Below are 15,201 nucleotides of genomic sequence, written 5' to 3'. Positions count from 1 at the left end.
GGCCGATGCTGTTGGCTGCTTATGCAGTTTTCTCAATACTGCAAACTGTTTTTCCCGCACAGATCCACTTACCTGTGAAACATGATCTCTCTCTCTTTCTCTCTCTCTCTCTCTCTCTCTCTCTCTCTCTCTCTCTCTCTCTCTCTCTCTCTCTCCTCTCTCTCTCTCTCTCTCTCTCTCTCTCTCTCTCTCTCTCTCTCTCTCTCTCTCTCTCTCTCTCTCTCTCACTCTCACACACTCAGCCCTGGGATGAAGAGAGGGAGGGTGGGAGGATAGGGGGGAAGAGGGAGGGTGGGAGGATAGGGGGAAAGAGAGAGAGGGAGGGGGAGCAGCAACCAGGAATATCAGGATTTAAGAGTGCATGAATTACCGCTCTACAGCGGGTTACGTAAGAGCTGCCGTCAGAACAGGGGATCACAGGGAGCAGAGAGAGAAGGAAAGCAGAGAGGAAGGCAGAGAGAGAGAGAAGGGACAGAGGCAGGGAGTAAAGAGAGAGAGAGTAGAGAGAAAAAGGCATTGTGCAGAGATTGCAGGGACAGGAAGATTACAGAGCGGCTACGATCCACAGCGCACCAGCGACATGGGCCACACACAGACCTCTTTGTCTCCACTCAGGGAGTGAAGAGACGAGACTAGGACTGGGAAGAGGACAGGACACTGCGAGAGGAAGTGATTTGAAGAACAACTGTGTTTCTGCAGCTTTTGCTGGGGCACCTTGAGTGGCGGGGCGGTAAGGGACCAGCTGTGAGTGTCATCTGGCCATGAGAGAGTGACGGAGAAAGGACATCTACTGCTACTGAGGACGTCTTGGTATCTTCCTCTCCTGCCTGTCCCCATGTCTAGAGGAGGTAGGCCCCCGGGTGAGTGGGCCCCAATGTGGCCCCTGGCGTGTGCACTGACCCTGGCTGCATGCTCGTCGGTCAGCCCCCTCCTCCAAGAGACCACCTCTGATCCTCCCATTGCTACAGAGACACAGACTGGAGTATGGACACAGCCAGAGCTTCAGACAAAGGCACAGACTGTGGCACAGACACAGACAGAACCACAGACACAGCCTAAGCTACAGACTGAGTCCCCAACAGAGTTAGAGTCACAGGCAGCTACCATCAACCACACAGGTGAGTCCGAGTTCTCCTGGACTGATGTCTAATACTGCTACAAACTAATACTACAGACAAACTTGTGTTGTGTTTCTGGTGTGTACTACTTTATGCTTGCAGGTGCAAGTGGGCCTATGTTGTTGCTTGTTTGTCCGCATGTTCATGTCTCACGGTTTCCCTATCTGTACACAGAATGGCAGTATCAGCCGTCATATGAGAGCTTAAGTAGTGTGCAGGTGTTATTGACTTGTCTAAACGTTATTAGAATCCAAAGTGAAGCAGTTCCGACTCAGAACTTCCTAATCAGAGCCTGGGGGGGTTCGTGGCTTCAGGTGCTGTGGTTGTGATGTCTCGTTATGTCCACTGTTCAGTTGCACTGCCTAAAGAGAAATCAGCAAGATGCCACTATGGTGCTGCTGTGTGCATAAGTTAGCAGTTAGTGGGGCATCCCATGCCCCCCCCCTCTCTCTCTCTCTCTCTCTCTCTCTCTCTCTCTCTCTCTCTCTCTCTCTCTCTCTCTATCTGCCTTTCTCTCTCTCTCGCTCTCTTTCTCTCTCTATGTCTCTCTCTGTCTCTCCCTCTCTCTCTCTCTCTCTCTCTCTCTCTCTCTCTCTCACACACACACACACACACACACACACTAGTGCTCACACACTAATACACAGTCCCACCACCACCCACACGTGCATGGCATAAACACGTGCATACACACAGACAGAAATGGACACACACTAACCACAACGATGTAAATCTCCTTAAAGGTTTAAAAAACACACAGTTGGTTTCATAACAGCAGCTTTCTCTCTCTCTCTCTCTCTCTCTCTCTTTCACTCTCCCCGTGGGAATACATATTTAATATTAGATAACGCTGGTCAACAGCACACTTCCCATCAGCCCTCTCTTCTCTATGCCTCAGAATTCTCTTTCTGGGCAGAATCGTGAGCAGCTCCCCTGTGACTAGACTGCCCTGGTCCCTACCAGTACACTCTGTAAATAGCATATTTGTATAGCCATTAGGGGGTCAATGGTAGTGATGGATTTGTAGTTTTATCTCCCTACTTTATCTCCCTTTTCCATTCCATTAGTTGTTTTGCTAGCAGGGGAGAGTGTGTATAGTGCAGTTGTGGCACAGGAATGGGCAAAAATAACAAAATACAATTACGAAATACCATAAAGATCAATGTATCAAAATAAACTACAAAATACTTGTATTTTGTAAAGTATTTTATTATAAAATACAAAAATGCCAGGCCGAACAGCAGGAACATTCTCAGTAATAGTTACAGAAACGTTTGACTTGCTATGACTGTGATATGTTCTTGTTTATCTTCCTTAGTTTAATACACTGACTGTAAGTCATATCTGCTAAATGACCAAAATGTAAATGTACAGTATATGAACATACCAAAATGAACTGCAAAGCAGTATTGGCCTTGTTTTGGGACGGAGCTCATTAGAATAATACTCAGCATGCTATGCAATTATTCATTTTTTACATGACATTTATATTTAGTTTATTTTGCAGACACTCTTATCACACCATAGTGCCATCAGACTTCTGATACCAATGCAGGGTGCAGTGGTGTAAAGTACTTAAGTACAAATACTTTAAAGTACTACTTAAGTAGATTTTGGGGGTATCTGTACTTTACTATTTATATTTTTGATTACTTTTACTTTCACTTCACTACATTCCTAAAAAAAAGAATGTACTTTTTACTCCATACATTTTCCCTGACACCCAAAAGTACTTGTTACATTTTTTTAATGCTTAGCAGGACAGGAAAATGGTCACTCACTTATCAAGAGAACACTTTCACGTTTCACTTTTACCTGAGTCAATTTCTATGAAGGTATCTTTACTTTTACTCACGTATGACAATTGTGTACTTTCCCCACCACTGACAGGGTGAAAAGGGGCTACAAAATTGTAAACCACTTAAATGTTTCTTCTAGAAAAGTATTTTGAAAATACAAATTACAGCTCTCGAAACGATCTTGTTTCAAAAATACTGTACATTAGAGTGTAATTCAGCTCAGAGGGATAATGGACCGAGAGTTAATGGAACTGACTCTCAGATCCATGTTCCACAGCTGAAACAATGCAGACATTCTAATTGGGGAGGTCTAGCTGCTGTCAGTCAGTCTAGCAGCCTCTGCTGGCACACAACCAGTCCTCTTATTACCAGTCACCGCATGGTCAGAAGACCCGAGCTATGTTTAACCAATAGGTCCAGCCTCACAAGGCACAGGTCCAGCCCTTAACAGAGAGAGAGAGAGGGGATAGGTGGAGTGAGGAAGGGAGCGAGAAGACAAACATAGTTCTCGAGATAAAGTTATCGTCGGTTATTATTAGAGGGAAAGGTTAGAGGGAACACCAACTCTCTTCTCATCAGCCATTCGTTCTTAAAAACAGAGAGAGAGTGAGAATGAGACACACCATTCGCTCTCAATCCTGGCCCATGGGACCCAAAGGGTTGTTTTTTTGCCCTAGCACTACACACCTGATTCAAATCATCAAAGCCTTTTGATGAGTTGATCATTTGAATCAGCTTTCTAGTGCTAGTAATGCAAAAAAAACAGAAATGTGCACGCCTTTGGGTCCCCAGGACCAGGATTGAGAACCAGTGTGAAACACACATCCAGGACGCTCATCTAGAACTCAGCGAGGATTCAGAGAAATGGAGAGTTCTACAGTGAGGGAGGGCAGCACCTTGTTTCCACTCATCCCTGTCATTCCTCTATCCCTACCTCACCCCTCTCACGCTACGTGGAGTGTTTAAGGGGATTCGGTCATTGGCCGTGTCAGAGAGTAACGGAGAGAGACCGCAGGAATAGACTGCTGCAACCTCACCCTCTGATGGAGAGAGGGATGAGATGGATGAGAGAGCGAGAGAGAGAGAGAGAGAGAGAGAGCCTATGACGTCGGTCAGTGTGGGAGTTGGAAGGTTTACTACAGAGAGGTATCCCTGACAGACAGAGAGAGAAATAGGATAGATAGAGGGGGTGAGAAAAGGAGAGAATACAAAAGAGAGAATACAAACATAAGAGGGCAGTTTGTTTAGCAAAATGTTGACTGTCTGAAACAGAAGACAGTAGAACACCAGGCTAATCAGGTGGTTTAGCCTCTACCGCTTCATGTATTAGGTCAATAGGGGTTACTCAGCTTCAGGGTTGCTAACCCACATGAAAAAACATGACAGTTTACTATGGAATAGTACAGTACTTACACTGTAGTATCCCTCGATCATGTGCAATACTTACTATGTTGTAGTATTCTGTAGGATACTACAGTACATGCTGCAGTATTATCAAAAAAACAAACATCACAACACAGAAATAACATTACAACTCAGTATCAGTACTGCTCTCTGCTGGTTCACTAGTTTATTGGTTCATTGGTTCATTGGGATCCCCATTCGCTTTTGCCGAAGCAGCATGGAAAAATACTACAGTAATGTCTGCAAAAACACTACAGTAAAAACGACAGTATACTACAGTCTGCAAAAAAACACTAAAATAAATACTATAGTATTTATACCATAGTATAGTATAGTTATTTTTTTATGCTGGAAATCCCGTTAACTTTCCCCAAAATCCAGAAATCCTGTTTGAAGGATTCCGGATTTACTGCTTATTCCCCTCTGTTTAGGGAATCTTCCGACGGGGCTTTCTGGAAAACCTGGGAATTTGGGGAAAGTTACCTCAAGATTTCAACCCTAATTTAGATGGAGGGATGATGCTATGTTAGAGAAGTGGTAATATCTAGATTACAGAGGTTGTTGTGGCCTCTGGGATGTGTAATATGCCAGGTGGTCCAGCAGCCTTCTCTGCCTTGCTGCAGGGCAACACAGGGAGTGTATGGTCAGTAGTGAAGCAGCTCTAAGCGAAGAGTGAGTGTGTGTGTGTGTGTGTGTGTGTGTGTGTGCGCGTGCGTGTGTATATGAGTGTTTTTGTGTGTGGATGAATCTTTAATGGTGGCCCTAATCTTTATTTAATCAGGCACTATTCTGAGCGCCTATCTGTCAGGACCCTGAGGCGGAGAGGGAGATAGGGAACATCAAGAATAGAGAAGAAAGGGGCGGTTGTTATGTTGTGAGAGTCAGGTTGCCAGGTTGGCTGCTGGCAGCCCACGGTTTTGCCATGCCAGCTAAGCCCTGTGAATGGCGGCCCACTGGAGATAAGCTGATCAGAATGAGACAGACCCAACATTCACCCAGCAGCCAAACCCAGCAGTCGAACACGACAATATAAATAGTACTCTAATGGCAGTTCAAAGTCCACTCCACAAGATATTAGAGTGGAAGGGGTATTTTCTGAGCTGTGCAGGGAACATCCCAATACACATTGATCTGTAGGTCCACTAATATAGACTTTAGCTCAGTTGGCTAACACAATCTTGAGTTGTGCAGACAACTCGGGTTCAATACTGGTCTGTCACGTGTGAGTGTGTGTGTGTGTGTGTTGGGAGGGGAGGCATATGGCTTAGGGGCTGCATTCCTGATTAAACTCTATGATGACTCAGGTCTTAGCTTGGCTGGTGTGTATGTGCGTGTGTGTGCGTGTGTGTGCGTGTGTGTGTGTATGCATGTGCGTGTGTATGTGTGTGTGTGTGTGTGTGCGCGTGCTTGCGTGCGTGCGTGCGTGTGTGTGTGCGTGCGTGTGTGTATTTGTGTGTATCAGGGCATGAATATATGCAAGCAGATGCTGCATGGTGATGCAGATTCAATCTTATGCTGGACTCAGTAGGGAAAATGAACTGCCGTGGACCCTCTGCACGCGTGTCTGTCATATTGTTATTCACATGTTTGTATGTGTGCCTGTCTTGGCTTTTATCCAGTGTGTGTGTGTGTGTGTGTGTGTGTGTGTGTGTGTGTGTGTGTGTGTGTGTGTGTGTGTCTGTGTGTGTGTGTGTGTGTGTGTGTGTGTGTGTGTGTGTGTGTGTGTGTGTGTGTGTGTGTGTGTGTGTGTGTCTGTGTGTGTCTGTGTGTGTGTGTGTGTGTGTGTTTGGGAGAAGAGAGAGAGTAAAGCCCTAGTGCAGTAGTGTCAACATCCTTCATCCCCTCGTGGCTAGCTAGCTCTCTCTCTCTCTCTCTCTCTCTCTCTCTCTCTCTCTCTCTCTCTCTCTCTCTCTCTCTCTCTCTCTCTCTCTCTCTCTCTCTCTCTCTCTCTCTCTTAGCCCCCCTCTCTCTCTGCACCGCTGCAGAACAAAAAATCCCCCCATCTGTCATGTCTAATCAGCAGACAGCAGCCTGCATGCTTTCAGGGTCTTAGACCACTAATAACCTCACGACACAGAAATAACATTACAACTCAGCATCAGTACTGCTCTCTGCTGGATCGATTGTTTATTGGTTTATTGGTTCATTCGGATCCCCATTCGCTTTTGTCGAAACAGCAACTATTTTTCCTGGGGTCCACAAAAAAAACATAAAACATGATGTTGTGTCTCTAGTATGGTTATGAGATGACCTGCTATTTTCCAATCGATTACCTAACGTTTCATTATTTGATTCAATTAATCAGGCAATAACTAACTCATTAGGAGTCTGAGGCACCGCGGAAGCATTAGTTTATATAGAGCGGCTACCTCCGAATCCACTCTTAAAGATCTGAAGATCTTTTATATCAATAGCAGTCAATCAATTCTTGGTCATCTGCACGAACCCTAGCATAAATGATGAATCAGCAATATACACATTGGCTTAATGATTTACAGTGCCTTGCGAAAGTATTCGGCCCCCTTGAACTTTGCGACCTTTTGCCACATTTCAGGCTTCCAACATAAAGATATAAAACTGTATTTTTTTGTGAAGAATCAACAACAAGTGGGACACAATCATGAAGTGGAACGACATTTATTGGATATTTCAAACTTTTTTAACAAATCAAAAACTGAAAAATTGGGCGTGCAAAATTATTCAGCCCCTTTACTTTCAGTGCAGCAAACTCTCTCCAGAAGTTCAGTGAGGATCTCTGAATGATCCAATGTTGACCTAAATGACTAATGATGATAAATACAATCCACCTGTGTGTAATCAAGTCTCCGTATAAATGCACCTGCACTCTGATAGTCTCAGAGGTCCGTTAAAAGCGCAGAGAGCATCATGAAGAACAAGGAACACACCAGGCAGGTCCGAGATACTGTTGTGAAGAATTTTAAAGTCGGATTTGGATACAAAAAGATTTCCAAAGCTTTAAACATCCCAAGGAGCACTGTGCAAGCGATAATATTGAAATGGAAGGAGTATCAGACTACTGCAAATCTACCAAGACCTGGCCGTCCCTCTAAACTTTCAGCTCATACAAGGAGAAGACTGATCAGAGATGCAGCCAAGAGGCCCATGATCACTCTGGATGAACTGCAGAGATCTACAGCTGAGGTGGGAGACTCTGTCCATAGGACAACAATCAGTCGTATATTGCACAAATCTGGCCTTTATGGAAGAGTGGCAAGAAGAAAGCCATTTCTTAAAGATATCCATAAAAAGTGTCGTTTAAAGTTTGCCACAAGCCACCTGGGAGACACACCAAACATGTGGAAGAAGGTGCTGTGGTCAGATGAAACCAAAATTGAACTTTTTGGCAACAATGCAAAACGTTATGTTTGGCGTAAAAGCAACACAGCTGAACACACCATCCCCACTGTCAAACATGGTGGTGGCAGCATCATGGTTTGGGCCTGCTTTTCTTCAGCAGGGACAGGGAAGATGGTTAAAATTGATGGGAAGATGGATGGAGCCAAATACAGGACCATTCTGGAAGAAACCCTGATGGAGTCTGCAAAAGACCTGAGACTGGGACAGAGATTTGTCTTCCAACAAGACAATGATCCAAAACATAAAGCAAAATCTACAATGGAATGGTTCAATAATAAACATATCCAGGTGTTAGAATGGCCAAGTCAAAGTCCAGACCTGAATCCAATCGAGAATCTGTGGAAAGAACTGAAAACTGCTGTTCACAAATGCTCTCCATCCAACCTCACTGAGCTCGAGCTGTTTTGCAAGGAGGAATGGGAAAAAATTTCAGTCTCTCGATGTGCAAAACTGATAGAGACATACCCCAAGCGACTTACAGCTGTATTCGCAGCAAAAGGTGGCGCTACAAAGTATTAACTTAAGGGGGCTGAATAATTTTGCACGCCCAATTTTTCAGTTTTTGATTTGTTAAAAAAGTTTGAAATATCCAATAAATGTCGTTCCACTTCATGATTGTGTCCCACTTGTTGTTGATTCTTCACAAAAAAATTACAGTTTTATATCTTTATGTTTGAAGCCTGAAATGTGGCAAAAGGTCGCAAAGTTCAAGGGGGCCGAATACTTTCGCAAGGCACTGTATTTACTAACTGACTAAATAATCACAGAAATACATAACAAACAGTAGATATTGGTTACTAACAATGATATAAAAGTCCCTAGTGGGCTAAGCTGATATGACAGCTTGATAGACAAAAGGAAAGGGGACTGGCAAGCAGATACAGTGGAGGTATAGCCTGCTACATGATGAGATTATTATGGACGGAAGAGCGAGATTATTTGTATTTGTCAAACGGCAGCCAACACATCTATGATCGTGTCTCCAGAATAAGACCCCCAATATGTATTGGAAGAGAGCATCATGCTAATCACCGTGCACTTTCACCACCCTGTGAAGTTCATCATAACTTATTTCATCTGTAGCCTAATAAACTGCATGCTTCCCCGAGTCATAGTGGGAGGACCACACAACATGGTCGCGTGACTCCAGGTTTACTTCGATATGATGGTTATTATATCCGTATTTGTGCATAAAGGCGTTTCCACCGCCATTTCTTGCATAATTAATTGTACCGACACAAAAAGATCCCACCTTGTCTAGCGTATTTTCTTTTGTCGACATTTGGAAAGTTTACCGACAAGTTTGCTGTTTCCATCAGGCCTGTCGTGACATTTCTTATCCTACGTACTTTGCTTACATAAAAAGTCTGGATGGAAACCTGGTTACTGATATACAAGAACAGTCTCACAAGTGTCAAATACATTGATATACAAACAATACAACTAAAGAATAATGTGTGTGTAGATTGTTTGTGTTGGAGTGTGATAGTGTGCCTGTGTGTGTGTGTGTTCGTTTGTGTGTGTGTCATTTCACAGTCCATAATGAGCTGTTGTTTTTTGTTGCTCTGTTTTGAGCCAGCTGCAGCTTTGCTAGGTCTTTCTTTGCTGCACTTGACCATATTACCGGACAGTAATCAAGATGGGACAAGACCAGAGCCTGAACAACTACTACAGTTGATTTGTGTCAAAAACGCAGAGCATCTTTTAATAATAGACATACCTCTCCCCATCTTCACAACAACTTTGTCAATATGATTTGACCATGATACTGTAATTGACCACCCAAAGTTATACCTAGGAGTTTAGCTTCCTCAACTTGTTGAGGTTTAGGTCTTAGAGAATGCATTGAACCAAATACAACATTTTTAGTTTTAGATGTATTTAAGACCAGTTTATTATTAATTACCCATTCTGACACAGACTGTAACACCTTATTTAAATTTTCAGTGAGATCACTGGCTTTGGGTGCTGACATGTAGAATGTGGAATCATCCGCATACATAGTCATTCTAGCTTCGTGTAAGACCAGTGTCAAATCATTTGTAAAAATAGAGAAGAGTAATGGCCCAAGGCAACTGCCCTGAGGGACACCGCACTGTACATATCTGATGTTAGAGGAGCTTCCATTAAAGAAAACTCTCTGAGTTCTATTGTGTATTTACAGAGAATTACCTCAACCCCCCTCTCCTTGAAACATATATTTTCCTCAATCTCTTTCTCTCTCTCTGCCCTCTTTCTATAAACAGCAAATTAAACTGTGTAAAATTTACTCTGAGAGTTTTAGATTGAACACTTTTGAGAGTGTATACCTTATGCCAGATATAAACATCAGTAATAAATGAAAATCAAAATATTCTAAACCCTTCCTCTTGTTCTGCTTTTGTAATTCTCATATTCACTCTCTATCTCACGCTCTCGCCAGGTCTGTTGTGTGTGTCCGTGCTTCCCCCGAGGCGCGGGTCATTCTATGTGGAGCATGGGACAGGGGTGTCGGTGGGTACAGTGCTGGCCTTCTGGTGCAGGGAGGGCTACCAGCTGGTGGGCAGTGATAAGATCTCCTGCAGCGTCTGGGCAGGCAAACCCCAGTGGAGCAACTTCCTGCCAGTCTGTGAGGGTGAGACAACACAGTTGGTCCAATCCCTCGCTAGCCCTTTAGCTCCCAGCCTCTTCTCCTATTCTGTGCCCATTTCACCTAGCTCATACACTCCTTCACTAGCTCCCTTCTCCTAGCTGCTACACATTTCTCTTACCCTCTTTTCCTAGCTCCCTACTCCTTGCTCCTATGTACCCCTGCAGTGATCACAGATCTTAAAAAATATATCCGAAGCGACATGATAGGTGAAAGTAATTTGTCAGAGACTCAGTACTGGACTGAATTGACTTGCCTTTGACCTGCCATCCCCTCAGCCATATCGAGGCCAGAGGACCGGGGTCTGCGCGTGGCCGTGTTGGCCTCAGTGGTCAGTGGCATCGTCATCCTGGCAATGTCTCTCTCCTTCATCATCTGCTGCCTGCAGGAACGCACTGGGAAGGACAGGGCCACCAGGAGGGACGGCAGGAGCAGGTACACACAAACACACCCACACTCATTCATAGGCGCAAGCAAGCAAGCACACACACGCACACATTTGAAATGCTTTATTTGAATCCACAAATCACATATCACATTACAGTCAAGAAGAATTCAAACATTTCATAGGTCATGGATATATCGACACTTGTGGATACAGAAAGCACCTTCTTATCCAAACAATAAGGCTGCCCATGACCACTGACACAGAGCAGTACCTCGTAGGACGCTTTGCCTTTGTGCGATGCAGGCCTGCAACCGGAAAGCACGTACCATCAACCTGGCCGAGACTCCCAAATATCAGCACTATAAGTTTGCACTGATAACCAAGGCTGTTCAGGCGTGACACGAGGGTCTGGTATTTCAGCAACTTGGCAGCAAATGTCTGCTCCATGTAGGCGTCCATGAGCACCTCCCTCTGACTTCCCCCCACAACAACAATATGTGGCATATTTCGTATATTAGAAAACACATTAATATCACACACACACACACACACACACACACACACACACACACACACACACACACACACACACACACACGCACACACACACACACACACACACGCTCCGAACCTTTACCGGAAAGAGGAGACAAGGGTGATATTGATGGAGATGATGATAACCACCTCTCTCCAGGCGTAGAGACACCAGGTCTTCTCGGCATAGTGAGTGCTGGCTGGAGAGAGAGGAGGGGGACTGGGGCACGTTCCCCCCTCCTAAGATCTTCCACCTGTCACAGCGGCCGGACCTCCGGCTGGCTGCAGAAAGCCCTGTCTACCTGGGGGGCATTGCCGGCTTCGACAACTGTGGATACCAGCGGTGAGAACCTGAGATCTACTGTATGAACCTAAACGTGTTGTAAATATCAATTGAAACCTGCTACAGTATGCACCTTTTATAGACACCAAATATATTGGTTTGTTTCCACTCATTCTAAGGTCTCTCTCTCCTTCTCTCTCTCTAGGAGTCAGGAGAGCCTACTGAAGGCCCCGCTTCCTGGTCTGTTCCGGGCGGAGAGTCAGATCATCTACCCCCACGTGGTGCTCCAGAGAGTCCCCACCCCCACTGCCCCAACTGCCCCAACTGCCCCTGTCTACCCCCACAACATTCCCTCCAACTCTGCCTCCAACTCCGGATGTGCTCCCTCACAGCCACACCACATGCCCCCATATCCTACCCCGCAGTATCCTATCCACAACTCCACCCCCCAGCGAGTTCCATGGCAAATGCAGCCCCATTGAACTGTCACTGTCCACTCGCTCTCTCCCTCTATGGAGGTCAAGGGTCAATGAGGAAGGATCAAATAACACACTATTCCCTAATAAGTGCGCTACGTTTGAGCAGAGCCCCATGCAGCTAACCTTATACAAGTTTTGGTCAAAAGTAATAAGGAAAAGGAATAAGGTGTTATTTACCATTTGAGAACAGCCCTCAGACCCCTGTCAGCGAGATGCTTCTACTACTGCAAGGATGGCTGGATGGGACACGTGTTACTGTATATACTGTATGGTATGGACTGACAGAGAGACCAGAGGATCTTTTCCAGCCTCTTCTCTCACTGAGGAAGCCCTTTCTGCTGTTTCTAGTGTATCCACTTGTTGATGTCACTGACTGAAGACTGTGAGATGTTGTTTGGCAGTGGTCCCCAAGTCGCCACCGACCAAAGAAGAAATGGACTTAGCTGAGGAAGGTGGATACAGAAATCATCCCCAAAACCATGTATGGGTGTATAATATATTATTCTTAAAGGTTATGAATATGCAAATTCATGTTTTTCATGAAATTGGATGATATTTGGATGAAAGTATGATGGCCAAAGTATGAAAAATGACTGTTTCGTCTGCATTGATAAAGTTTGGATTCTTGGATTCAGGAGGCGGGATTATTAAGGGGATAGGGTGACATCACCCTAACTCTCTCATTTTAATACACCAATGGTAACATGATATTCTCTTACCTAATTTAAATAAGTACTGCCTTGTAACCAGCATCGGAGAAAGCGTGTTTGCAGAGGGGCGTGGTTTATATAGCTAGATAGCTACTCTACTGGTGTTAGCTAGTCACTGGCTAGCTAGGTCTTCAGCCAGCGGGGAACTAAAGGGGGGACAGGTCGTTCAAAACTCTCAGTTGTCAGGTCAACACATCCGTCAGTGCTACTGTGAAACATGTCCAGAAACCAGAACCAGAAACATGTCAAACGGGAGATGTATAAATCAAATATGTATGTCATTGATGCAATTTCAATGTTGTTTGAGTTGCTTTGTGTATCACTTCCTGGTAGTTAGCCATGAAATAAAAAGTAATTTTCCAACATTTTTAGCATTTATATCCCAAAATAACATAATGGGGGATATTTCTGTCACTCAAAAGGCTATTTTACATGGGAATCAGAATGACTGTTCAGGACATTTCATGATATGAGAAGGCCTTTCAGCAAAGTTCACCCATTATTTCCCCCTATTTGTTCTAAAGCTTTGGACTGAAACTTTGGAGAGCTCCTTACCTGTTGTTGAAGTCTTTGTCGTGTGTTTTTCTACGGTGGTAGGAGACTTGGAACAGTCACACCAACTAACCTGCACTTTATGGATTTTACTGACGGGCTGGCAATAGCAATTGCAAGAACCTTGCGCTGACTATTCCCGCAATATGTTTGTATGAAAAATGGTTTCTACCTAAAAACTGATTAAAGATATTTTTGTTTAGTTGAATGTAGTGTTCTGGGAGTATTTTGTGTCTCCACGTGACCTTTATTTCCATAGCAATGTGCCTTATCCATCAACTGTCATTTCTGCACTCTTCAGCAGCAGATCAGTCCCATAGAAAACACTGACATGCTCTGAACCAGCGTTTCACTCTGTCCTGCGGACCCCAAAGTGTGCACCTTTAGTTTTTTGCCCTAGCACTACGCACAGCTGATTCAAATCATCAAAGCTTGATGAGGAATTGATTCCATGAATCAGCTGTGTAGTGTTAGACCAAATGTGGACCCCTCCTGTATAATGATGGGTGAAATGTGAACAGTAGTTATATCCATCAATAGGTGGGGGGGAAGGGGCGTTCTCGTCCTGTCAAACTATCCTCAGCTCTTCTGCTACTCCAGCTGTCTCAACTACAACCGAAGAGGAATGTCCACGTGGACTGGAAAGTATCCGGAAGGACCTCACAGAACATAAGGATGGAGGCTTGAGGATGGCGGTTGAGGATGGAGGGTTGAGGATGAAGGTTTGAGGATGGCGGTTGAGGATGGAGGGTTGAGGATGGAGGTTTGAGGATGGCGGTTGAGGATGGAGGGTTGACGATGGTTGAGGATTGAGGATGGAGGTTGAGGATGGAGGATTGAGGATGGAGATTGAGGATGGAGGTTTGAGGATGGAGGGTTGAGGATGGCGGTTGAGGATGGAGGTTGAGGATGTAGGTTGAGGATGGTTGAGGATGGTTGAGGATGGAGGGTTGAGGATGGCGGTTGAGGATGGAGGTTGAGGTTGTCAACATGTTGACTGGTCTTCTAGCCAAACGCTGCTCTGCTGTGGCTGCAGCTGAAGGGAGGGAAGGTTCTGTCTGCATCTAAGGTCTGTCTGTCTACCGTCCCAGTCGCTCTGCGTCACCTGGCACTTAGTTTGGTACTAACTTTTTTCTAGCACTGAAGGTTTTGAAGGTTTTACTTATGACGATCATGCTATGTGCTTGTTTTATCCATAGAAATATATTCTAAATAGATTCTAAATAGATTATATTTCTATGCTTTTACCTTTGCCAGATTGATATGCCTGTTGTTCATGGCTCTGTAGTAGGCTATAGATTACTAAATGGTGTACTGTGAGTCTCAGGTTCTAGATGACTACTGTGATTGTGTGGTGCTAGTTGATTCGGGGTCTGAACCTGGCTCTTCTGGACCTGCTCTATCTGCTCCTGAAGCCCATACCCATCTACACCAACTTCATCAGCCACCCAGGGCCCCTCTTTTCTCCAGGCGAGGCCATCACCATCCTCAACCTGGTGGACTGCCCCATCCTCTTGGCCTGCATGTGTGTGGAGCGTTACCATGCTGCAGCCCAACCCGTCCTCTACCTGCATCTGGGTAAGTGGGAGTACCAGCTGGCCGTCTACGACCTGGTGTGAGCCATCACCCCGAGTCTGATCATCCTCACGGGCTTCATGGAACTCGATGACCTCCTCAGCTCGCCGCTGTCATCTCCGTCCTCTTCCTGCTAATGCTGGGCTGTCTCGGGAGCATGGTCTGGACGCTATGGAAACCGAGCCCTGCCCAGAGTCAGAGCCAGGGGAAGACAACTTTGTCTCTGAAGAGGAGGGCCCTGAAGAATATGCTAGCTGTCCTAGAGCCCACCGCGGTGGTGTTCTAGTGCTCTAGACGCTCGTTTTCCTCATGGAGTCTACAAAGCTGGATACAAAGTTGTGCAATGTTATGA

At 45.1% G+C, this 15,201-nt stretch overlaps 1 protein-coding gene across 1 annotated transcript; it reads left to right on the top strand.

Moving 5' to 3' along the window:
* Positions 1-234: 234 nt before the first annotated feature.
* Positions 235-13,482, top strand: LOC110490262 (uncharacterized). Its single transcript, XM_021563553.3, has 5 exons — positions 235-1,118; positions 10,122-10,313; positions 10,607-10,763; positions 11,411-11,593; positions 11,739-13,482. Exons 1-5 carry the CDS (start codon positions 836-838, stop codon positions 12,013-12,015), a joined length of 1,092 nt encoding a protein of 363 aa, XP_021419228.3. The 5' UTR covers positions 235-835; the 3' UTR covers positions 12,016-13,482.
* Positions 13,483-15,201: the final 1,719 nt, after the last annotated feature.

Source organism: Oncorhynchus mykiss, chromosome 15 (assembly GCF_057628025.1).
Source record: "Oncorhynchus mykiss isolate SJ-2025 chromosome 15, ASM5762802v1, whole genome shotgun sequence".
NCBI lineage: Eukaryota > Metazoa > Chordata > Actinopteri > Salmoniformes > Salmonidae > Oncorhynchus > Oncorhynchus mykiss.
This window is presented reverse-complemented; position numbering and strand designations above follow the sequence as displayed.

Coding starts and splice junctions, on each gene's coding strand:
- LOC110490262 (XM_021563553.3), top strand. CDS start 836: ATGTCTAGAGGAGGTAGGCCCCCGGGTGAGTGGGCCCCAATGTGGCCC. Junction 10,314..10,606: donor CTTCCTGCCAGTCTGTGAGG/GTGAGACAACAC, acceptor CCATCCCCTCAG/CCATATCGAGGCCAGAGGAC. Junction 10,764..11,410: donor AGGAGGGACGGCAGGAGCAG/GTACACACAAAC, acceptor ACCTCTCTCCAG/GCGTAGAGACACCAGGTCTT.